Genomic DNA, 25569 nt, shown 5'->3' on the forward strand with positions numbered 1-25569 from the left:
TTTTCTCTGCTTTATTGACAAAACTACTCTAAAATCCTCTATGATTAAATGCAGATCATTACATATGCTTTCTTGATTCGGGTTATTTTAGTTATTGATTTATAATTTCAAGTGTCTTATTTAAAAGAACTGCTCATTTCCATTCCCCAAAAATTTGCAAGGTTAGATCACCAATAAAGCCAGACTGACAGAATAACTTCCTGTTATTTTTCTACATAAGTGTAAAGAAATGGGTCAGCATCATGATATCAAGAAAAACTGAGTTGTTTCTCTGAAGGGAATGTGGAAGTGAATAACAGTACTGCTAATGATGTCATAATGCAACTGTTTCCCTCTATTGTATATTCTCCTGTCATTTATTTTTTCAAGATAATGATTTAGCTTTTGCTGCAAGTAAGTCAGATGACCTGACTCATCTGACCTCTTGAGTACAAGCTAGAGAAAGACTAATCCCACAGCACTTAAAGGTAGGTCTGTGTGAGAAAATGGTACACAAATGGCCTTTGTAACATTTATAAAGATCAGCTGCAAATCAGACTTCCTCTGTGGCACTTTGGATCAGTTTCACAGTGTCACCAGCTGTGCTAATTCTCAGCAATGGGACAACTGTAACAGCTACAGTTCTTGCACATTTCAAAAATGCCAACACTCAGTTTTATAGTATTTGATTTTTACAGTTTTTAGGGCATTTTATATCCTTCATAAGTCATAGCCATCATCCGGAATGTGTGAAATTCAGAGCTGAGGCAGCAATCAAAGTAAAAGGTCAACCTACAAGATGGAACAACCCAAGCTATTGATAGAAAGCGTATTGTAACAAAATTGAAAGCACACAGTGATGGCTAACTTTTCACTTCAGACAATATTTTGTAGTTCTAGTACTCAGTACTTCTTTTGTCCTTCTCATGTTCAATTAGTTGTGTAAGCTTAAGCAATTACTCTTTGTAAAAGCTTCGTGCACTCTCCTATACGTTACCTTTCATTTTAGTAGGAGGAAACTGACAGAGAGGTCAGGGTTTGGTCCTTCACACACACTTACTTTTCCAGCTGCTTTTTACTTTCAGTTTTTTGTGACCTACCTTTGATTCCATTTAAATAAATAGCTTAGATTGAATTTATTGTAGAAATTTGGTTAGAGCCATGGACAAATGGAATCTATGAAGTTGTCCTTAACCTCCTACACTTTAGTTAAAGTATAAACAAGAGTCCTATGATGCAGGAATTTCTCACTCCTTTTGAGAGCTGGTGGTACTCCAGACAAAGGATGAACAAGAAAACAGCATCGAGGCTTTCTTTTCCTCTTTTATTCCCAACACAAGAAGAAAATATCTGAACTACACAGGGAAGAAAGTGAATCTCAAAGAGATAAGAGAGACAGACAGGGGAAAGATACCCAGGAGCTTTAAGAGATGGGTTTTTTTTTTTGTTTTGTTTTTTGGGAACTAAAGAAAAATGCTAAACTGTTTTTGTGGGAAGTCTTTATACTACGCTCAGCACAGGTTACAGTGCCCGATGCACTGGTTGCAGGCCAATTTTTACTAGTCTTGTTCTAAGTAACACAAAGGTCTAGGGTGTTTAGGGTTTTTTTCTTTCTCTGGATTTCAGCATCACATATTCCATGCTTACAGTGTAATTAGGTAGATCTGCAGTAATGAAACATCACTGTTGGGCTGAGATAAGATTTAACTCTAGACTTTATGTACCAGTATATGTGAGGTGATTCCTGAAAACCAATGTTCTTCAAACATGACCTACCAATTCAGCCACGTCGTGTGACTGATGATGTGCTAGTCTGAAGGTTGTAAAAAGCTATTTGGGAAATGTCCAGAGTCTTATTTAAAACTCTAGGACTTATCTGTATTAGAGTTAAAGCCCTGGACAGTCTAAGAAACTACAGATTGAAAAGGCACAGAGATTTCAATTACGTTCTGAGGCAAAGAAATCACCTTGGTCATTGGCAAGGAAATTTACATTATCTAGTTTGCACTATCCAAGGAATTTTGGCTAATTACTATCTTTTGTAAGCAATAAATCTGTAGAATATATGGCAAATGCAATTGCTTTTGTCATTCATATATCACCTCAATCTTCATAATATAATACAAAGAGGTCTAGATAATAGAAATAGAAATTAATGGAAATTAACTTAGCATACAACATTCCTAGGATTTCATGTCATAGAGGCTGTAGTTTGGTGTGCTGCATAGATAGTAATAAATTTCATTTGAGTTTGAAAAAAGTAGGTTTTTGAAAAAACATATATAATAAATATTTTGAAAAAATATTTTCTGTTGACAAATGACTTTTAGTTGTAGCTCAAATACTCTTTCAAAAAATGTATAAAAGTCCAGGCAGTGTTCTGCAGTGCTATTTTTACTGATTAGATCAGTAGTGCATTTCTAATATGTTAACTACCATGACATGGTACAAGTATATTTTTTAATGTACATTAGTATATGTTATTATGGAATCAAATTTTCTGTGATGCACAGTCAGAAGAAAGAAGGGGTTACATTTCACTGGCCCTTGGGCAAACACAGATGCTAGTCTGCAAATGCCTACTAGGTTGAAACATGATTTATGTGGAGGAATATTATCTTCCCCTTCCTTAACTTAAAGAATCAGGAGGGGAAAAAAAGCTCCTAAAGCCCATGGGTAGACAACTAATAGAATTTAAATATTAAAAACTATGTAAAAGATTTACAGGCAAAGTGGAAAGATACAACTTTCTCGTTAAGGCTAGCATATTGTTGTGAAAGTATGACTCCTAGTTATACTTTCCATGGAAAAGCACAAGCCATGGGGACTTGCTCTTTCTAAGTCGTGGCTCTCTTAGCTGTTCAGATAAAAAGCCAAGCACGTGCCCATTTTTGTGTTTTCATTAAGAAATGAAAAAGCAATGTACAAAAGTTCTTTTGGCACTTACTGAGAAGAATTAGTTGAAGATTTAATGTGGAAAAATGAACCATCGAAGGAAGATTCTATTCAGGCTTTCCTCCATGAAGTTCATTCCTTTAGAATTTCTCTCCTGTGGTGTTTTTAGGATAACTAGAAAAAGGAATATCCAAAGTGAATAGTAAAGGTTTTGTCAGCTTAGAGCAGCTGTGGTTTGCCTGGTCACTTGCAATGTCAACTTTTCATAGAGCCTTTAGTAATTGCTGTTTTCTTTCATAGCTTAGAATATATTATATATGTTTGTAAACATGAATTCTAATCTGTAAATATTACACTGTGTTATGTGCATATGGAAAAATTATCTCCATTTTGTTGAGCTAGAAACAGAAATCTCAGAGACTGGGTTGAAACTAGGACATGAAGAGGTACCTAGGATTGAAGAGAAGGCTCTAAATTTGAATTACTCGGGGGTATAAGAAATTAGTTGAACAGGGAAGATTACCATAGGAAGGTGATGATGCCCTGCAAATTCAAAGCTTAACTTGCCCTTTTATGTCAGCTCTTAAGAGATTTGTGTCTTCCAGCCTTGTACATAGACCAGGCTTAAAAGAAAGTGCTGATGATCAAGCCCTTGTGATTCAGAATGTTTTTAAAACAGAAAAGGTAATGGGTGCTAAATAGACATGAAAGAGGTGCTGAGCCACTGATTATTAAAGTTGCAAATTGGTAGAACTAGTGACAACATAATCAAGAATTGTTTATGGAACATTCTTTCTGTAAGTTGAATTCAGAATGGAATAGCTTTCATCTATGGAAGTTCAAAATAATAAAAACATAAATAAAAAACCTCTTTTAGAAACAGGAAAAGAAATTAGTAAGAAACTGATACAGAGAGAAAAGTATAATGACCACCTAGATTTGCACTATATTTTTTTTCCTCTTTCCAAGGTAGACAGTTCTGGATTTAGAATATAGCCATCATAGTTCAAAGTTATTTTGTTGTGTATTTAAAGTAAATGTTGTTTTACAAACTATTAAAGATTTTGCCCTGCAATTTTGTTACCTGTCTCCTCATGATTACTCTAGGAAACTACAGCTGGTTTGTAATGAGGCTGAAACCTTGGAAAATACTGTCATGTAGTTCTGCAACCTAAAAATTAATCTAAAATTGAAGTAATTAGTGATTTTGTGCTTAAAGATGTTTTAAATTGTTTTAAAGTTCTAATAGAAATTAATAATAGTATACAATGCAAGTTTAGTGGAAGCAGGGCAACAAGCAGCATTGTGCAGGCCAGTGTTCAGTGTCACTGCTTTGAGTATGGTATTCTCAAGTCCTTCAGCAAATAGTAGATATATTGAAGCAAAGGCTGTTTAGAGCCCTAGGGACTGCTGAGAGCAATTGGAAATCTTCTGTCATTAGGAATTATGATAGACTTTTGAAGGACAAACAGAATTTAGGCTGCATATGATTTCAGTAAGATGTGGAGATCTGTCTTCAACCTCATGCTGCTGAAAATATTTTTATGCTTCCCTGGATGTGTTTCATATAGTCCAAATATTTTATTTATCAAAATCATAGCCTTTCAGCTTTAAAAAAAGTCATGTTTATAAATACATTTATCATATGTCAACATCTATTGACTATTTTTCTCATAAACACAAGGAAGGACAAAATGTAGATTTAGCTGAAAAGACCGAGACTAGGGAAAGGAGTAATGTCAGAGCTAATTACAGCCCTTGCACTGGATCCAGCCTGACAGATCATTATTTCTCTTCCTAGATGTGGCCAGGGAATGGATTTCTGCCCAGATAGATTGGTTTTACCAACCGTTACTTGCTGTTCTTTTTCTGAGGGATCCTTAACCGTCTGACATTAAGTGTTACATGTGTAGAAGTGCTTGATACCACAATTGTGCATCTTCTTGTGGCAGGAATGGTCATAACTGACATGTTACCAGGCAGAAATTTTGATGCATCATACATTTTAATGGATATGTATCCTTCATGAGATGGGTATGGAATCCTGCATGTTGACCACTTGAGTGGAAAATGGAGTATAAAGAGTGCTTAATAAAGACCACAGAATAGGCTTCCTGATCCTGAAAAGTTAGTGCTGTGTTGATAAGTTCAATTAGTACACTGCAAAATAAATTAAAACCATCCTGAACTCCTGAAAATAATGGCATTTTTGAAAGTCTGAAATAGATAATCTGCCAATAAGCAAGAGTTTCTCTTCCTTCATTATTTCCATAAATCAAATTCTGTCCTTCCTAAATCACAGCTAAATCAAACTGCAGGAAACTTTCTACAGTTTAGATATTGTTTAAAGAGTGTGTTCTTGCTCAAGGAAACACATATGCTTAATGGTAAGATAGAGCAGATGCTCATTTCTCTCTGACTGGGATGGATAAACCTTTATTTGGGTCCTACAAATTAATTTGCTGCTAGAGTTGAATCAGTTTGTACACAATGGTCTTTTTTTTCCTGTGTTGACAAAGGAAAGCAAAGTTTTGGAACCTTTTTGCCCCTCGTGTTCTTCTTTTGAAGTGGGATTGTAACCTTGCCACTCCAATATTTGAATCTAAATCAAATAATTCAGAAGCATCATTTAAAAGTAAGAGCCTGTTTAGTCTGTGATAGAACCTGTATAACTCTAAGTCTGTCCCAAAGAAAATTTTAAGCCAAATAGTTCCTCCATGAGTACCCCCAGCCAATCTCAAAACATTTTCCCTATGAGTTTTCCAAACCAACTTAATTCACACATTATTTGGTCTTGGTTTAAAGAGAGCCTTCATATAAAGAAAAACAGTTTAGCAAATTGTGCTGGGTTGAGCATGGCTGGGTACCAGGTGCCCACCAGAGCTGCTCTATCCTCCTTAGCTGAACAAGAGAGAGAAGATATAATGAAAGGCTTATGGATCAGGCTGTCATAGGCAAAACAGGCTTAACCTGGGGAAAAAAATAATTTATTGCCAATCTAATCAGATTAGGGCAAAGAGAAAATAAAACCAAATCTTAAATCACCTTCCTTTCACCCCTTCTTTTTTTCTGGCCTCAACTTCATTCCCAAATTCTCTACCTCCACCCGCACAGTGGCACAGGGGAGTGGGGAATGTGGGTTGCAGTCATTTCATTACGAGTCTCTGCTGCTCCCTCCTCCTCAATGTGAGGGCTCCTCACTCTTCTCCTGCTCCAATGTGGGATTCCGCCTACAGGAAACAGTCTTCCATGAACTTCTTCAGTGTGGGAAGGCCTATGGGCTGCAGTACTTCAGAACTGCTCCAGTGTGTGTCCCAGGGCACAGGGACACAAGTCCTGGCAGCAAACCTGTTTGAGCATGGCTCCTCTCTCCACAGGGCCATGACCCTGCCAGAATCCTGCTCCAGCACAGGCTGCTGCCAGGGATTTCTTTCTACTTCTTAACAACATTGTACCAGAGGCATTGCAATGGCTGCTGATGGACTTGGCCTTGGCCAGTGCAGGTCCATCCCACAGCCACCTGGCATTGGCTCTGTTGGACATGGGGGAAGCTTTGGCAGCTTCCCACAGAAGCCACCCCTGTAGGTCCCTGCCACTACCAAAATCTGATCACACAGACCCAATACAAAAATCCTCTCAGTGAAAGGCAAAGCAAATTAAAGTGAACTGACAGAACCTGCAGAATAATGCTTCCAGGCAGAGGGGAAAATGATTCAAAACAGTAAAGATAACAAAAGCATTCAGAGCTAGACAAGATACCGTAATTGAGGAAACCTGAGTGAAAAGTACTAAAGCAGCATGAAAGCTGAATTGATTTTGGGAGCTGTATAATAGAAGGAAAGATTGGCAGATATATCATATACTAAAAAACACCTGCTGTGCACAAGGAAGAAACACCTCCTTTATATATTGTCCTTTGATATTTTTTAAGATTATTGATGAGATAAGGTTATCCTTCTGGCTGCAGAGAGCTTTTGTGGATTTGTCTATTACACAAAGCTTTCAAAGGGAGATTGTAATTGCCTTTACATTACGCTGTGTTTTCTGGAAAGCAATTTAATGAATCTTTGCATGAAACATAATTCAACTTAAGGCTTAAACCGAAAATGTATTATAGTCCATTCATTTTCCAGTAATTTAAAACAAAAGAGTGCTACAAAAACATAATAGTAACAACTTGAACATAAACTGAAGTACATCTACTACTTATTGACTGAAGGAGCTGTTCCCTCCAACTTCCATAGCTTTGTTACAGATAATATAATGAAGGCACTAAAAGAATCTATGTCATTAAATATTGAACCCATTGTGACACACACTACAACCACAGAATCATAGAATCATAGAATGCTTTGTGTTAGAAGGGACCTTAAAATCATTATTAATGGGTGTTGAGTGTGCTTCCTTTCAGGGAACCCCTCTTGCATAAAACTACATAAAGGGCATTTGCTCTCATTGTACTCCCACTTTAGAAATGGAAAAAGCACAGAAATATGGAAAATTATACCCTGCTTTGGGCAAGCAAAACACTGCCAATACAGAGTACAGATGATGGCTGTGACACACTGTGAAAAGAGATTATAAACTTTCCTTTCAAAAACAGAATTGATTTAAGTCAAAAGCAGGGTTTTAACTGTGACTTGATTACTAATGTAACACAATTCAGTGTCCTCTGTATTGTGCTATATTTTAAATAAATAAATTACCATAATCTGGGTTGGTATCCCAAAGCTGTCAATATTATAGAAAACTTTGATTTCATTGAATCAGATCACTGATGTAGCATTGATTCAAGGAGAGAAATTGTACTACTTAATTACCAATATCATGTCATATCATGCAAATATTTCTTGGTGACTTTCTTTCCGATCTAATATCTAAACCAAAGGTCAAAGGAATATAACATGGGAAATGGTAATACAAAATATGTCCCTTACCATTTCAGAGGACTTTAAGAATGTCAGTGAATAGTTAATTTTCCCTCCACATTTTTTCCCCTCCATTTTTTTTCCCTGTATCATAATCCTGGAGGCATGAGGTGATGGTGCTCTAGAAACACCCTTCTTGTCTTTTTCACTCCTTTTCATCACTATTTCTATCTTTTCTCCCATTTGCTTTCACTGTTTGTGTCTTTCTTCCTTCATATGATTCTGAATAGTTAGGGGTTGTTTGGGGTTTTTTCTCTATTGACTCCTGGAGTTCATCAGTGCTCTCATGTAAAATCTGGAGGGATTTTTTGTGTGTAACATATACCATGGCTGCATGATTTTCTTTTGATGGCTTATAAATCTGCATCCATGTTAGTAGGTAATGTAGTTCAACGGGCACAGATTTTCAGGTCAAGTCAATTAGTGCTGAGGACCCAACATTCCCATCATTCATGTTTCAAGAAGCTTTGACTGACACTAGACCTGGTCTGGGTCTGAATGCCAAGTCCATACAGCTGAAGCAACCTGACCTGTAAGACAATCTTCTGGTGCAGGTTAATCCAAAAGAAATTCAGTTCATGTACTCTAGAGACACAGTGTGGAACAAGGCATTTCAACAGGGGACAAACAGGAGATTTTCTGCAAAGCCATGTTCTGGATCTGAACTCAAATGCTAATACAGTCATATAACACATTACAGAACACTCCAAATTTGTTTCTTGATCTGCAGCTTCAAAATTCTGGTATTTTCCTTGTTTTTCACTTTCTTCAGCTCATGTATGTAATTACCCAATAAGTTTTTCTTGGAGTCATTCGCAGGTGTATAACATAGACAAAAGATATTACTGTTCTGATTTTCTGCTGTTTTTCACTTGCTTCTTGCATTTATAAAGGGTAGCAGGCTATCATGAAATTGTGAAATCTACCTGGCAGAAGTTCCTGGCCATTCGAGCATTATGTGTTTCTTGCATCTGAGATTAATTCAGTAGAATATGGGAGATCTTGTCCCTCTCTTAACCTAGTACAGTTACAGCGTGCTTTGAAAAATAGTAAGTTATTTGGGGTTTTGTATACTATTTTTGTGAAATGGATGTGATTATTTTCTTTCTCTGTGGTTAGCTTGAAAGTTAAACTTTCAAGTTTTATATTATTTTGTAGAACTTTTTAAAAACTGTTTTCTTTGCCTTATCAGGAATCACTATTTTTTGTTATTAGAATCTTTCAGCACCAATGGTGAAATGTCATAACATTGCTCATTTTGCAAACCATAAACAACTCTACAATTTTTTATGAAATCTGCTATTTTTAATCTTCTCCACAATACCAAAAGTAAGACTATAAAAATTAATGGCCAATGTTTGCATATACAGATCATTAAAAGAATGTATGAATTTTTTTTCTTTAAAGGTGCAGACTAAAGTCTGTGCCTTATGGCAGTCAGCAGCAATGATCCACCTTTTCTTCTATAAAAAACTGAATATATATGATAACTAAAAATCATCACCCACAATTGTAGATTTCCAGGAATAATTCAGTTTATTAATGCTTTTTTAATTAGCTGAACTATGTAATGTTGATATTAGAATCCCTGAAAGCAGGATTCTCAGTACCGCACAAATACCAGTAGCTCATTTAGATTCCTCTCATGCTGTCTGCAGCAGATCTATAAATAGAATAGGCTACACAGAGGAATTTATTATTGCAGCTGATAGCAATTTTCTTTTGCAAAGGTGTCTGGAGGCATTATTCATGAGGTTCATTCTGGTAGACGCTCAAGCTGAGATCCTCACTTCCCAGCTCTGCAGGTGGTCAGTTTAGGAACACACTAATCAACTGCTCTGAGCAAGGACTTTCACAAGACTTACTTATTTCCCTCTTTTAAAAAATACAGGAGGTCTTTCAGATCCAGATTATTTTCTTTAACCTGATTGTGCGGCTATTATAAGCAGATAATGAATTTTTACAAGTCATATGTATTTGAAATTTTATCAGTGCTCATCCTAATGATTAAGCTATTATTGGAAAACCACAATGAGTGTGATTTGATACAACATGCACCATGTCTTCTGCATTTATACCCAAAGGCACATGTGACCTTTTCCAGTAAAAGGCAGATAAGTTTCTGTTCAATACTGAGGATGTACATGAATACTGAACAACCATATGAATTGACCTATCTAGCTGTCATCTATGTTCAGCCATAATATAAGGGGAAAATCAAATAAGACCTTTTGTGAAATTATATTTATAGTAAGTCATAGATGGGAATGTCTTGCACTCTTTTGTTTTTCTATCTGCTTTGGTTTTCCTACCATAGTTGTCATTGTGCTATCTTTGAGTACTATAAAAAAATTGGTACAACCAGAATATGCACATTTCTAAATGTCGGTTTTGTCTGGTTACAACTTATTTTTATCCTTGCCTATTCTAATATTCTTTCTATGACTGAGAATATAAGTTATATTATAGCAGAGATTTACCTGCTTATTCTGTTTCAAGTTCAACATAATCCCTATTGCAGGTGTTGATATTTCAGGATTTTCTGCATCCTACTGTATACATACAAGCTGTATGTAGTAACTGAATATACAAATGATGTTTCCATTTGAAAAATAAACTAGTAACTTTCATTTTTTGTTCTCACGTGCTTTCATTTTTTTAGACATAATAGAAGACCTGTTATTCTGCAGCAGTTTATTCGATTATGCTATGAAAGATGCAGCACAAACTAGTGAGACATTAGAAAAGTCACATCTCTCACCAGCAAAAGAAAGAAAAATTAAAATTAAAAATAAACCCAAAAGAAACTGTCATCTCCAGTCCTAGTAAGGCATTCTGGCATGTCTAATGCCATGAACATTAGTAAAAGCAGAGATCTATTACAACTGTAAGTCAGATGTCACAGATTTTCTCTAATTGTAAATCCTATTCTGCTTGTTTTAAATGCATTTTGATACTTACACATTTTTGTTTGTTTGTTGTAATTTAAATTTGTCAGTGATGAAGAAAATTGGTATTGTGAATGCCCTAAACTCTACACTGGAAAACTCTGCCAGTTTGCAACTTGTGATGAAAATCCATGTGGAAACGGTGCTACATGTTTTCCAAAGTCCAGGCGAGATGCTGTTTGCTTGTGTCCATATGGAAGGTCTGGCATACTCTGCAGTGATGGTAAGAAACATTTTCTTCATGCATTGGTTATAGTTTCCATCATTCGTAGAAGCTGTGGTAAGAAACATCTCAAAGGTTTTGAAGGTAAAACACTGAAAGTCACAACCTCCCCAAAAACAGAGCCCAAAGCCCAGTCACACACAAAGAATGGCTGAGCTGATCACCCTTCTCATGTGTGGCTTCATTAAAGTTCTAGCCAGAGAAAGGCAGACAGAGGGATCAAAAAAGCTGAGAGTTTACTCAGAGAAGCTGGGAAATACCAGCTAGCATTTGATGTTTTAGTAAATCACCTGGAGAAAAACTGAGATATTCAAGTGAGAGCTCCTTTGGAGAAATTGATTTCTGCTGCAGTTTGATTTTTCATCTGCTTACAGAAGCATTACTTTGTACATTTTGCTATTAAAGCAGTGTAAAAATAATACTTTCTGGATTGTAAAAATACCACCACCTACCATAATTTGATTAATTGTTCAGGTCAAAAAGAAGGACAATTTAAAATTTACTAAGTGTTTTGCTGTGAAACAGGACACAGGATAAAGTGAAAATAATAAAGCAAAGGAAATAGGTCATTTTGACTAACATTGTCAAAGGAAGCACTTTTATTCCTTGAGCATTGATTATAATGATTATTCTAGGTCAGGAATTCCTGGGTGTGAACATCCAAGGAATTCTTTCCCCTAACAGTGAATGCAGCAAGAAGTAATGATTGAAAAACCTACATATAGAAAATAATCACTGATTCTGAGCTTATTTAGTGGTGCACATGAAGTGCCTTTTCAAATAAGTATTAAACAATGATCAGGTTGGTTTTTGTCATATCATATACATATTTAAATCTTATTTAAAATTTTTATTTCCAAAATTTTCAGTGGATGAACATTTATGTTTTATCTGCTTTCATCTAACCATAATACTTGATATCAAATAGTAGAAGTGAATATATGAAACATGTATGATAATTTCTTGGTAACCTTTCCTAGTTTACAGTAGAAATACACTGGGACTTCATTTGCTGCATCTCTAGTCATGCAAGCTGCATTTCTTCTCTAAAGAATTCCTCATTCTTTAAAATGAGGCTCCAGAGCTGATTCGAGGTGCTATATTCAAGGTCTGATAATGCTACTGCTTTATACAGTGGTGACTGACATTTTTCTGTCTTACTCTCTGCCCTTACTTAACCCATCTCTGTTTTCTTTGTTTCCCATTCTGTTTTCTTTTATGAGTACACTGACATATTCATGAAAGTGCTTATTAAAATTTCCAACACCTCTTCCTTTGAAAGCTGATGGTGAGGTCAGAGCCCACTGTCCTGTATTTAAGGCAAGGACTGTTTCTGTAATCTGCCCCAATTTACATCTGTCAACACTGAGTATCATCGAATGTTTTTTCCCTGTAGCTGTTCAATGAGGCTCTTCTGCAGATCTTTGTATTTAATTGTCTCTAAACTGCAAGACTACATAAAAATTGAGAGCCTAAATTGAGTGAAACTACAGAAATTCATTAGTTTGATTGGTCTACAAAACTAGAGTCTTTGAAAGCACAGAAAGAATTAATTTTAATGACTAGAAAGGGAAAACTGTCTGGACCATCACTATAAACAAGCAGAATGGGAAAGAACACTCAGCTTTGCAGGACATAAATCTAAGGTAATCAGCTGACAACATAAGAAACTATCATTGGAATATGAAAAATTATTTTATTGAACCGTATCTTAACAATTTAGGAGGAATAGAAATAACCTGAGCACAGGCAAAAGTCTTAACATGAGTTGAAAGAGGCCACTTTATCACATTTTCTGAAACTAAGAAGGGAGAAAGAGAGCCACACTGCAGTGGAGGCTGGATGTGTCCTTATGGATAGCCCCAGCAGCATCAAAGCCATACTTCTGGGAGATATTTGAAGATAATGATAGATTGCCTAATTAAAATGATAGAACAATTTAAATTATTTTAGAAGCAGAAGGAAAACTTAATTGTTTACTATGACAAAATGTGTATCCCAGATAATAAATTTAATAGAAAGAAATTATCCAGAAAAAATTAAGGCATAGAAGTGTAGATTTTAAATTAATCATCTTTTGTTTAAGATACACAATAATTTTGTCTCTACTATTCAGATTACAACCTAATGCTTGATACTTTATGTCTGAAACACTGAAGAAAAGCTGTTTATCAAAATGTTTATCAAATAATAGTTGGTTTTCATCAACACAGAACAAGTGAGATGTCACAGTGATTATTTGATAAAATGAATATAACTAATGTACCAAATAGAATTGCAATTTCATGCCAGCTTGGCTGCTCCTAACAATAGAGATTATTTGCAAAAGACACAGTAAGGATAAATAAAGATGTGGACAGAGCCATAAAGGAGCCCACAGATACAGATCTTCCCCATATCAGAGCTCAAATTACCGTCTGTTAAGGGTTAGAAATCATGCTAAGAACAACAGCAATATATGTAATGTGTGGTGGTGTTTGAGGGTTCCCAGGACAAGGGAAGAGATGAGAATCTTGACTCTGTGTTTCAGAAGGCTGATTTATTATTTTATGATATTATTATATTAAAAGAAAATTATATACTAAAACTATACTAAAGGAAGAGAAAGGAGACATCAGAAGGCTAGAAAGGAATGATAATAAAATCTTGTGACTGACCAGAGAGTCTGTCACAGCTGGACTGGGATTGGTCATTGTGTAAAAACAATCCACATGAGGCCAATCAAAGATGCACCTGTGGTCTGTTGGTAAACCATCTCCAGACCACATTCCACAGCCATCAGATAGCTATTGTTTACATTTCTTTTCTGAGGCTTCTCAGCTTCTTAGGAGAAAAATCCTAGTGAAAGGATTTTCAAAAAATATGTCAGTGACAGTAGGGAAAAGTTATAATAAAAGTATTGTCACTATTAAATGGGAAAAAAAAACAGAAATAGAAAAGAACTAAGAAAAACCAAATTGTGACAAGGTAAAAGTGCATAATTTTATGTGAAATGCATAACACTCAAAAAGTGAAGAAAATTATAGGACAATTGTAAATATGACAAATGAAGCAAAAATGTAAGGAGAGATAGCAACTTTTGTTAGACAAATGTATATAAATATAGAAAAATAGACAAGGTCTGGGACTAACAAGGACTTTTCTTACATTTCTGAATCAGATGGAGCCTACTGCTGTCTAAACAGGCTGGTGACAATAGCTCTGAGTTTATTTGTTGTGCTATGCTTGTTTCAGACATCAATGAAAGCTTCCAAAAGCATGTCCATTTTTCCAAACATACATAACAAGATGCATTATCTCTCACTACACATTTTTCTTGCTTTTATCATTAGATGGCCATGTTATTTTGACTGCAAGTTGACCATTATACATTGAAATGTCTCTCAGGAACCCACACAGCTACAACATAATGGGCCAAAGGGAGGGGGAATGTTAATATAAAACAGAAGAGAGTACAGGCCACATTGATCAGGTGGAGGACATGGCCAGACAAGCATTGTGATCTATTTACACGTGCCTGGCCCTTATGTCTCTGTATCCCTCTATTTTCCTCACTCATTCCTCCCCAAATCACCTAATTTTCTCTTTTAGACCCCCATAAGTTCTGTGCTGTTCCAAAATGCTCTTCACCTACATCTCGTAATGTGTCCCATACCCCATGGTAGTTACACTCCTCTGTCCAAAGGGTGACCCACTGTTGACTCATCATGGGGAGTGTCACACCTTGCCACGAGGGCTGGAGGTATCCTACAACCCTGGGAGGGATCTGGGCAAGGTGTTCCTTCCTCTGAACCCTTATTTTGGGTCCTGTCTGCTGTTGTGGTCTGTGCTCTGGGATTATGGAGATGGACCTGTGATGGGATGGGAGTGGGACTTGACCGTTGAGTTAAATGCTTCTATTAAATGCCTCCAACTTGGCTGGGGGGTTGGGGTGAAGGGAAGGAGAGGAGAACACCATCTATACCCAACACTTTGGAAAAGAGACTATGAGACTAGAGCCTATGTCTACATGGGCAGATTGACTAATTCCCCCAAGTGACTTTGCATCTTTAAACTGCAGATAAAGGGATCTATATAATTTAAATTGAGTCCAGTTATTGAGCTCTGGCTTCTCAGTAGATTTGTGTGAAAGCAGCCTGCATCCAAGCCCTTAGTTTGACAAATTTCCTTTCACATTTAAATTAGCAAAAAGTTGCTTGCATTTTGTTTTTTGCACACTGTATATCTCCTTCAGTGTTTAGTATCACAGACTTGATTAGAGTTGTTAAATTGCTACCGTCTCTGTAATCAGCCTTTATTTCTTTTTTTCTATTTTTTTTTTTTTACACTTCTATCTAAGCACAGAATGGAGGCATTTCCTGGTTTGTAAGGAGATTGATACAATAAAATATAAGATCACAATGTTTGAAATATCTGAGTGTAAGAAATTTTGCTATATAAGATGCAGAATTCTTAAATCATAAGTATCAGAGTATCATTGTACTGTGGGATGGTAATGGCCTCCTAAATGCAAGTGAAGCAGGAATGGTTCATTGGCCAGGACTGGAAATGTACACCTGGTGTTGTTGGTAATATGTTACACAAGAAATGGGGCTCTTTTGGGGAGATGTTGGTCATAACATGAGGCCTTTTGAGCCAAGAATCAAGAGCAAGCACTTTGTAAGTACAAATGCAGATTTAAAGGGAGAAGGACTTCAAAGGCATGTGCATTGATAAAATGAGTAATTGTGTCATTTGCAGTGTTTTAGACCAAACTTCAGTGGTTTAGTTTCACATATGTTCATATATGTGACAGCATGAAGAGGAGTCCTAACTGTGATGCTGTATTTAGCAAACACACCCTGGAAAGGGTCATTCACAGCAATCTGTAAGGTTCTTCCTTGAAACATTTCTGAGCAACACTTTTGGCAATGTTTCACAGCCCCAAGAATTCCAGCAGGTTTTCTGTGGGATGTATTCCCCCATGTATAAAATTAATTTCAAAGTGTTAAAGTGGGAATAGTCACTTGCTTCAAGTGCTGTAGAGTGAAAATCAGCCTGCAAGTGAATTGTTTCTGTGCAGCTATGTTTGGCACTCAATGTCACCTTCAGAGTTGTTTGGGTCTGCAGACTGAGTTGTGCAGTTCGGTGGTAGCAGATGCCCAAAGGGAATTTCCTCAGCTAAAAAATCTGCAGGGTTGCTCTTCTTACTGTTTAAGAGAATTTATTTTCTCAGTTATTTTGTTTTCACTGGGCCTTAATTTCCCCCACACCTCCGATGCGATGAACGTCATAAAGATTGTAAAACACACATCCAGGCACACTCACACACTATTAATGTCACTGCTGTACTGGCAGTTTTTCAGAATCATAGTTTCATCTCTGAGCATTGAAGTCACTTTCATTATTTCAAATTTAATTTCCCAGAGTAAAACTGATGACTCCATGATTACTGATGACACAAGACAGACAAAAGGATTCCATAAGTCCTGGAAGTGGGGAGGGAAATTCATACACCTGAATGACCCATTAAGTGGATCACTAACTCTTGATACAACAGTTTTACAGACATCAGGAGTATTTTACTACCACCTTGAACCCTCAGCTGGCACTGCACCACCCTGCAGCTCTAGCACCCTTTATCTTTTCCTCCTTGGACATCCCAGAGGTTCCAGTGAGCAAAGTGGGTTTGGGTGGCAAGCTTCCCCTGCAGCCCATGGTTGAGACCACGGTGAGGCAGCTGTCCCATCCAGCCATGGAGTCCGCAGAGGAGAAGACATCCACCTGCAGGCCATGGAGAATCCCAAGCCGTGACCCCATGGGATGCCTGTACCACAGCAGGATCTGGCAGGACCTGTGGACCCATGAAGAGAAGAGCCCACACTGGAGCAGTTTGATGGCAGGACTTGTGACCCTGTGGGAAACCCATGCTGTGAAGAACTGTAGTCATAGAAAGGACTCGTTGGAAAAGCTCATGGAGGACTGTCTCCCATGGGAGGGACCCCTTACTGGAATGGGGGAAGAGTAAGAATAGTTCTTTCACTGAGGGGAGGGAATGGCAGAGGCCTCATCCACAAGCCATGTGCCCCATCACCTTTTGCCAGTTGTGGGGGGGGAGGTAGAGAATTCAGAAGTGAAGTTGAGCCTCTTTGTTAAGATCTTTTTTCAAAGTATAGTTGATTTTTTCTAACTCCCATTTTTTGTGCTCAGCTCTGATGAGATATACAATATTAGGGAAGTAAGTAGTCAACCATATTGATGCATTTATATAATGGGATAATTTGTCATTATTTGTTTGTGAGTCAATGGGACATATCATTCGTTATTACTTGTTCAATACTGGGAATGCAGAAAAGCAGAATGATGAACGACATAGAACTGACGGGGAGACACAGGACAAGATCAAGGACAAAAAGTTGATAAAAGACTTCAGTACTCTGTCAGAGCAATGTGTATTTTAGTCACAGTGTTAATTTGGAGTGTGCGAGCAAGGCTCATAATCAAAGTGGTTGGGACACATCTCTGTTCTTTACCACTTCAGACTGTGCACTGCAAGAGCAAGAGTAGAAATCAGTTTGGATGATGTCCAGACTGGAAAAGAAAAATAACCCAATGAAGACAGCTGTGCCCTCTGCTAATTCAACCAGCCTCAAACATTTTGCAAATACTGTTTAGAAGTACTGTGTTCCAAGGAAAAGATTATGCAATTTTCTGCAGTCTTGGCTCCATAGCTTTATAATGAAAAGGTAGATAATAAAAAGAAAGGTGGAGATGTTTTCTTTTCACATGATTTTGCCAATCATGGTATTTTTCATACAGAATTATTACTTTTCTTTCAATTTTTAAGTTAAAAATATGTACGACTATGGTAAACTAGTCTGCATTAAAATCAAATTAATGAAGGTCATTGCATGAAATGAATCTCAAACACTGATGCACATTTATGGATGACCTTTCACTTTTTTATGTGATTGGATAAAGATCTCTTGACAAACAATACTTGGTGTAGACAAGAAACATGATTAAAAATGTGCTATAAAGTCTATAAGTGGCAGTTCAGAGACAGACAAAATATGGAACAGCTGTCAAGCTAGATAGATTTAGTTAGCCAGAAATACAAGTTTTGACTCATTACTAATTAACATTTCTAAATACATTTTACTCTCCAGCATAGGGAGGACTATTTGCAAACATGTGCCTACCTGCTAAGGATAGAGTGGTTAATTAGAAACTGCATCTGACTTCTACCAGGTGTGAGAAACTTCTTCAGCACAGCCCAGAAAACTGTGAATACGTAAACCAAAATAGTGTGTCACAGTTTCCATTAAAAGTGCCCACGGGACTCCTACTGCCTTAAAAAGTATTATTTCCCTTCAGGACTACATGCCTGATGGACACATAGCTCCATATGGTGCTCATGCAATCCTTCTCCAGCTTCCTTGTAAGCCCTCTTTAGGTACTGGGAGGCTGCTAGAGGTCTCCCCAGAGCTGCTCTTCTCCAGGCTGAACAGCCCCAGCTCTCTCAGACTCTTCCATGTCTTCACAGGAAAGGTGTTACAGCCCTGTGATCGACTTAGTGGCCTCCTCTGGACTTGTCCCCAGGTCTGTGGCTTCCTTGCATTGGAGGCCCTTTGCCAATCTTTATTCCAACTTTATATGGAATACTGGAAGGAGCAAGTAGAAAGGCAAGAAAATAACTCCCCACTTAGAATGCTCCAAGGAAACAGCTGAGACAATGGCATATCTCATCCTGGGCATAAAGAATTATCCCCTGTTGGGAATAACTTATCAGGAATAGACTCTTCAGTGATCTCTGCCAGCAAACCAAATTACCTGGCTCTGTGAAAGTACATGAGAGAATTTGCTTTTCCCGTTATAAATCGAAGCAGGGAAAAACAATTAACACAAAGGACTCCTTTATTTTAAAATCTTCTTGTCTCTTAAATATTTTGTGGCGTATTAAAGACACACTAAAACATAAAGACACAAAAAATAGGGGAAGAAGAAAGGAAAAAAGAAGGGAAGAATACTTTGCATCAAAGGAGCAGTCTGTGTGTCATATTTTTCTGAATTAGCAAAAATACAGAATTTGAGACTCCTTCAGTCATGTTCAAGTAATCTAAGGGAATATGGGTGGATTAAAACTAACATGAGATTTAAATATGGGGGAGTTGTGTTGTGCCTCCAGTTCAGTCCATGACTCACAGAGGTCTGAGGCTTGAGGTTGTGATCAGTCAGACTTATTTCCAATGTCCTGCTAATTAGGACAAAACCACTGTTTCATATTTTCTGGCTCCCATCTAAGATCAAGAGCAAGGCATAATGTGCCACATGTGTGGAGTAGTGCTCAATAAATGGGACAGTGCACTCTGTACTGCTGCAAATTCCAAGTCTGTGCTAGAAAAGATTTGCCATGCCTGTATCTGCACCTTTTCTCAGATGCAGGTATCAAGGAATTCCTGCCACATCAGTGCCAATATGGAAGCTTTCCCAGGCTGAAAATTTAGAAACAGATTCCACACTCTAGAGGTGGTGATGGCATTTTCACAATTACATGATATTGTTTCTCCCTCCCTGTAAGCATTTAGGTGCTTAGATGTACTTAGGCTAATATAGATTTACCTGGGGAGTTTTATAATCTTTTAGTAGCGTTTCCCCATCTGGTTTGTGCCTGGGGCAGATTTGTATTCCTTCCTCCCCCAGTCCCTCACACTGCCTACATTAATAAAGCTGTGTCCAGTCACGTTTGGGGCTCAGGTTGGTTGGAGGTAACTGCTCAAATCTTTTAAATCTAGTCCCAGACCCAGTCTTTCAGGATTAAGCTGTCATTCCTGTTTCTCCTGTTTTTACTGATCCATATTGTCAATACAAGCACTATGTGATCTCTGAGCATCAGCTCCAGGAGCTGACTACAGCAGTCTGGGTTCTGGGTGCCAGCCCTAGGAGCCATGTGGGTACTCAGCACCAGTGCTCTGTTTTCTGTACGACAGGTACAGCCTTGATTTTATTTGCAATTCATGTGGGTCCTGTTCACTGTGCTGCAAATTCATACTTTTATGATGCTTCTTTCTCTTATTTCTTCTACCTGTGAAGAATTATCATTCCATAACCTCGTCAGCACATTCTTGTACTCACTTTCACTCAAATGCCTGTCAGAGATGGCATTTCCTTTAACAGGAAAATTTCTTTCTGTATTTTCTTTTGTCTGTCCAAGTCGTTATTAAATTTAACTGCTATTTGTAGCAATGTTACCTAGACTCCAGGAGATGGCAGTAGCTGCCAATGATTCATTTTTTAAAATGAGTCTGTTGAACCTTTTGCCCTAACTCTGAGTTTATTCTTCTCTTTTTTAATCCAGCTATTACTATTACTCAACCAAGTTTCAATGGCACAGATGTCTTTGGATATACCTCATTCCTAGCTTATTCTACAATCCCAAATATCACCTTCTACTATGAATTTCGCTTGAAATTTCAGTTGGCAAACCACCACTCAGCTTTACAAGATAACCTGATTTTTTTCACTGGACAGAAGGGCCAAGGTAGGCTTTATTTGTATCACTTATCCTTACAAGCTGTTAAATTCTTATTGAACAAGTACGAGAAAAAATATGCACAGGTTTCTCTTGATTCTATTTAAGATAAAATGTCATTAGTGGGAAAATAATCTCTTCAAAACTATTGTTTTGTAAAGACAGAGAAATCTAACAGGTTGTAGAAATGTTTCTTTTTATTAAAGAGAAATATAATTGCTTCCTGTAATTGAAGTCAACAATTAATCTGAGGTAGTGTATTTCTGAACAAAATAGATGGAAACCTGAAGGTTCCCTTTTTTCAGTTGTTAACATAAATTTCATTATTGATCATTGAACTCTGTGTTATTCACATAAAATAGGAGACCCTCAACCCTGAGATCTCTCAATGCAAGTTAACCCAAGCTAGCTACGAGTAAGTTGAGTTAAAGTCTGTGTAGCAAAGCATTCAATTTGGTCTGATTAACACAGCTGAGAAGCAGGTTATGTAAATCTACTTAGAGTATTTGTACTAAGATTTTAACAATACTTAAGGTATCTCTCCTCAGCACCCCTCTGTGGCAGCCTGCATGGCGTCAGCATGGCATGGGTAACACCACCTGTGCTCTGTCCCTCTCAGCATTACTCCAAACAGAAGCCATAATGATAATGAAAGTTGAGAAGAAGCTTATATAATTTGATGCAGACATAAGCCAGTAATAGATACTTCATAAGAAGGAAATTTTTTTTTCCTCTTAATCATTTCTGCAATTGGAGCATGACCTAGCTTTTGGGTTTGGAGCTGCCCTATGGAATTGTTGAGGCCTAGAAGGGAGGTTGAATGATGTGTCTTATGTCTAAACCTATCACAGCAGGAGAGTCATTTAGGTGTGCTAGTAGAAGCCTCTACTACTTTAGTAGATGTTTTACCATATCTGAAACATCACACAAGTTTTGCAGATATGGCCCTTGACCTACAGAGACCCTACACTTATGCTGAACAGTATCAGAAAATTAATACTTCAGAAAGATGAAGTAGGGGACAAATTATTATTTGGTGTTTTAAGATACTGAGGTCCCAAAATGCATTATTAAAAATCAATTTTGGGGAGACATTATGTATTTACATATATATCTAACAAAACAATTGCAGTATATCACATCAATAGGATACAGGGGATGCCTCATTTGCTAGGTTAATATATTTGACATTTTCTTAGGTCTTTCATTCTAATAAATTTCTTTACTTAAACTCCTATACCCTCTGAGGCTTCTTCCCCTTTCTCCTTGTGGCAGACTTGCAGGAGTCAGGCTGTTAGTGTATTGCAATGCAAATGAAAACTAGTTGGTGTAGAACAGCTCAGCAGTTTATCTGTGATATAATTAAGTCTGCTACTTTTCATTTGCAAACATCCTGTCCAATTTAGCTAGTGCAGCTCAGCAGCACTTTAGTGTGCCATGAGACCCTGGTACTCAATTTATCAGGTTGATTACCCAAATTAGCCTAACACAGATCAGTATTAACCACTCTGAATGGATTTAAACTCAAAATTTAGCTCTGCTTCTATCTGTGTGGAAATCAGAATTTGCTAAGTTTATTCTCAAACTTCAGCAAGAGACTGATTGATCAAACCTGGTTGATCCTGCTAACTGAACTCCATTCCCATTACTTTAACTACATCCAGGTAGAACTCTCATCCTGCCACATTTTAATCCTGTGACAGTCACCATTTACTCTCAGGTAGCTTTCCCTGTCACTTGCTATTATTAATTTTTGTGGATGGATGAAATATGGTCTTTCTTTTTTGGGTAGCTGAGCAGAAATGGTGCACAGAGTTTTAATTACCTAAAACCTTTCCATCTAATCATTCAGAAAACAGCATTCAAAAGCCAATGTCTGCACCATTAAATTTTTATAAGAAACTCTGTTGTAATATGAACACAAAGAAATCATTAGAATGTTCTTTTCAACAACAAGAATGAACCACCATGTTCAGGCATGTTTCTGAAGCTTTGGGAACTGAATTTCAAACACCTGTTTGAAACATTTTCAATTGCAGGAAATGTAACCAAACAAAAATCATACCGATTAATTCATTGTCTTTATGCAGGATGGAGAAAATGCAAATATGAAATGTAGAACACCAATGGTATGAAATAATCTGATTCCTTTTTGTTAGAATAATTAAAGGAGAACTCAAAAAAAATTGCTTAAGTATAAAAGATACATTGCACTAAAATTTGTCTCAAAAAGGCCTGCCCTCAGGGTGTACCCTGTACTGTCAGAAGTCATTGTGGAATGTACGCCTTGGAATCACATTTAGCTGAACTGAGTTTTTAAAAAAAGTTTTACTGGTGTCATTTTTATTAATGAGAATACTAGCATTCTGGGCTTGTTATACAGTTGTCAGGCAGAAGCCTGGCTTTTTATTACTTTGCATACCATTTGTGTGTGTGAGCACTGTGGTGCAGCAGTCAGGTGTTTCTGCATCCCCATGCTGAACGACGGGTGGGCAGCAGCACAGCTGCCAAGGGCAAGGAACAATGAGGTGATGGTAAAATGTTGCTGATAATTTGTGATTTTCTCCTTAGTTTAAATGGTTGGGGAGACTGAGCACCCCACATTTTAACAACAAAAGCAGTTTCTTACCAAGTGAATGTCACTTATTTCACAAAGATGCTCTTGTTGTAACAATTTACTGAGTGTTGAGCAATAGCACTCTCAACAGGAGAAGCATGAGGGTTTTCGCAGCCAGTGATCTTCAAATAAGGAAGCACTTTTTAATACTTAATTTGAATTTTCCCCTTTCTCCATTTCATCCAATTTCTTGTAGGTTAAGATTCTCTTGCAGCACTCGGTAGATTCCCCTCCAATGTTGTCTCTGCCCAAACCACAGGCATCAATTTCATAGCTAACCTCTTGTGAGTTACTATAAAATTCTGTCCCAATACATAGCTAAAGTTTAAAGCTGTCTCATTTATGCAAACTATTAACATTATTTTATTCTACCCCAGCCCTGACAGACTTCAAGCCCAGGGATAAGACCTTGAGCAACTCAGTCTAGTGAATGGTATCCCTGCCCATGGCAGTGAGTGTTGGGACTAGATAATCTTTAGGGTTCCTTCCAAGCTTTCAACAGCCTATGATGCTATGGTTATCTTCACTATCAAGTCAGTTTTGTAGAGTATTGACACTGCTACATTGCATGTCTTTAATACACTTTAATTCTGAAAAGCATTTCAAAAACTCAAAAAGCCTTTTAAATAACAGTTTGTCTTTAATGTGCTTCCCCCTAGTTTTGTCAGTCAAATGACATAAGGACATTGTAGACACTGCTGAAAACAGAAACTTATTAAAAGTTTTTTTAAAAGAATTGCTATTTTCAGTTTGGAAGTCCTTCACTGGTAATGTGCCAGTGTAACTGAAAGCAATGGGATTTCATTCAGTTTATGAATAAATCATGAACAAATCATTGCAATAAAAAATGAATAGTGTTTGTGTTCCATACAACTGAATATAGCTGCACACTTTCTACAGAGGCAGTGGATTTATATTCTTTGGAATAAGGATTTACTTTTCTTTTTTCTATAGATTCCCATTGCTTCAGAATAATAACTCTATAGAAAAAACAAACTTCTGCATTGAAAAAGCACAGTACGCCCCAGATTCATTTCCAGGATCTGAGATAAGGGGAATATAGCAGTTTTGGCTGTGAAGCAGCTGTGTGCAGAGCTTCAGTGGGAGGACAATATAAGTAGCATTGTTTCCTGAGGAAAAGCCTACTTTATCTTCTGCAAATGAAGAAAATTTCCCATGCATTTGAGACAGGGGCATCAAAACATACATTTTAAATGAGGGCCACCATGTGACACTGGAGGAACAAATAGGGAGACCTTCCCTGAAACAAATACAAAACAATACAGCCTTATGAAAACAGAAGAAAATATCAAATAAAATACCATGTATGGGCATGAAATTGAGCACTGAATTGCTTGAATTCACAGGAGAGTTGTAAAAAGAAATGGATGGCTTTGAATTTCAATTCAGGTCATCCTAAGGCACAAGTGAGAACATTCTTCATTTTCACCATTGTTTGTATCCTGGTTCTTTTACCATAAACAAAGAAAGGTTGGGGTTGATTAAAAAAAAAAAAACAAGTTGATCAGGTTTTCTCTAAACAATGGTGGTTCCTCCCTTGCCTGCATGAGGAGACAGACTGAAAGCTTTTTAAAGATTTCTAGCCTGAAAGTTAAGAGGGCTTAAAGAATTAAAGCACTTGGCTGATTGAGGAAATTCCATCAATGAACATCCTAGAGCTGCCTTAATCAGGGGCAAGTGCAATAAAATCTCCAGGTGCTGTTGAGTCCAGGGCAGCTGAAGGAGCTTGAGAGAAGGTGCCAAAGCTTCTTCAGAGCCATGTCCCTGTTACTCCCCTTGCCTCAAAGCAGCAGGTGTCCTCTGGCTTTGAGGTTCTTGAAGTTCCTATAATGAAAGCTGAAAGCATCCTGGAACAGGACTAAGTCAGGGCCTATTCTCACCTGCAACTTGAAATTTCAACTTTCTTTTTTTTTTTTAGATTTTGGAGGAAGTTGAAAATTTATTTATGTTCTGGGGGGAAGGAACAGCAATGACTGCAAAATCCACCAGGGTTGAAGGGTTGACAGGTTTTGTGGATATCACTCACTTAACTGTAGTATGAAAAAAATCTTCTGTCAAAAATCCTATAAATGTTTAAAATATCTGCAGTTTCTATTTGAAATACAAAATAATACTAAAAAGAGTATTACAAGTCAAACAGAGATTATTAGAAATATATAGTAAACTCATAAGCTTCCTGGCTATTATTTTGCTTAACTACTAATTTTTCAGTATATTTTACACACTGGTGTTCACTAAATCCTGGAATAAGTAGTTACCCTTCTTTTGTTTTTTCAGGTCTGAATGGAGATGATTTCTTGGAGTTAGGCCTCCGTAATGGGAGAGTGGTATATAGCTACAATCTAGGTTCTGGCACAGCAACAATCATTAGCAAACCACTTGATCTGACACTCAATATTCATGTCATCCATCTTGGCAGAAATCTCCAGAAAGGCTGGATGAAGGTA

The 25569-nt window shown here is 37.3% G+C and overlaps 1 protein-coding gene across 1 annotated transcript in view; it reads left to right on the forward strand.

The window, feature by feature from the left end:
- The window catches only part of EYS (eyes shut homolog), a 704955-nt gene that overhangs the window by 640552 nt on the left and 38834 nt on the right, over nt 1-25569 (forward strand). The window contains exons 42-44 of the mRNA XM_054280634.1: nt 10801-10973; nt 20311-20493; nt 25400-25566. Of these exons, the coding sequence (XP_054136609.1) occupies nt 10801-10973; nt 20311-20493; nt 25400-25566 (523 nt within the window). The remainder of the gene's footprint in view (nt 1-10800; nt 10974-20310; nt 20494-25399; nt 25567-25569) is intronic.

This window comes from Melozone crissalis, unplaced genomic scaffold (genome assembly GCF_028551555.1).
Source record: "Melozone crissalis strain CALT ecotype California unplaced genomic scaffold, PUWL_Pcris_2 ptg000027l_1, whole genome shotgun sequence".
NCBI lineage: Eukaryota > Metazoa > Chordata > Aves > Passeriformes > Passerellidae > Melozone > Melozone crissalis.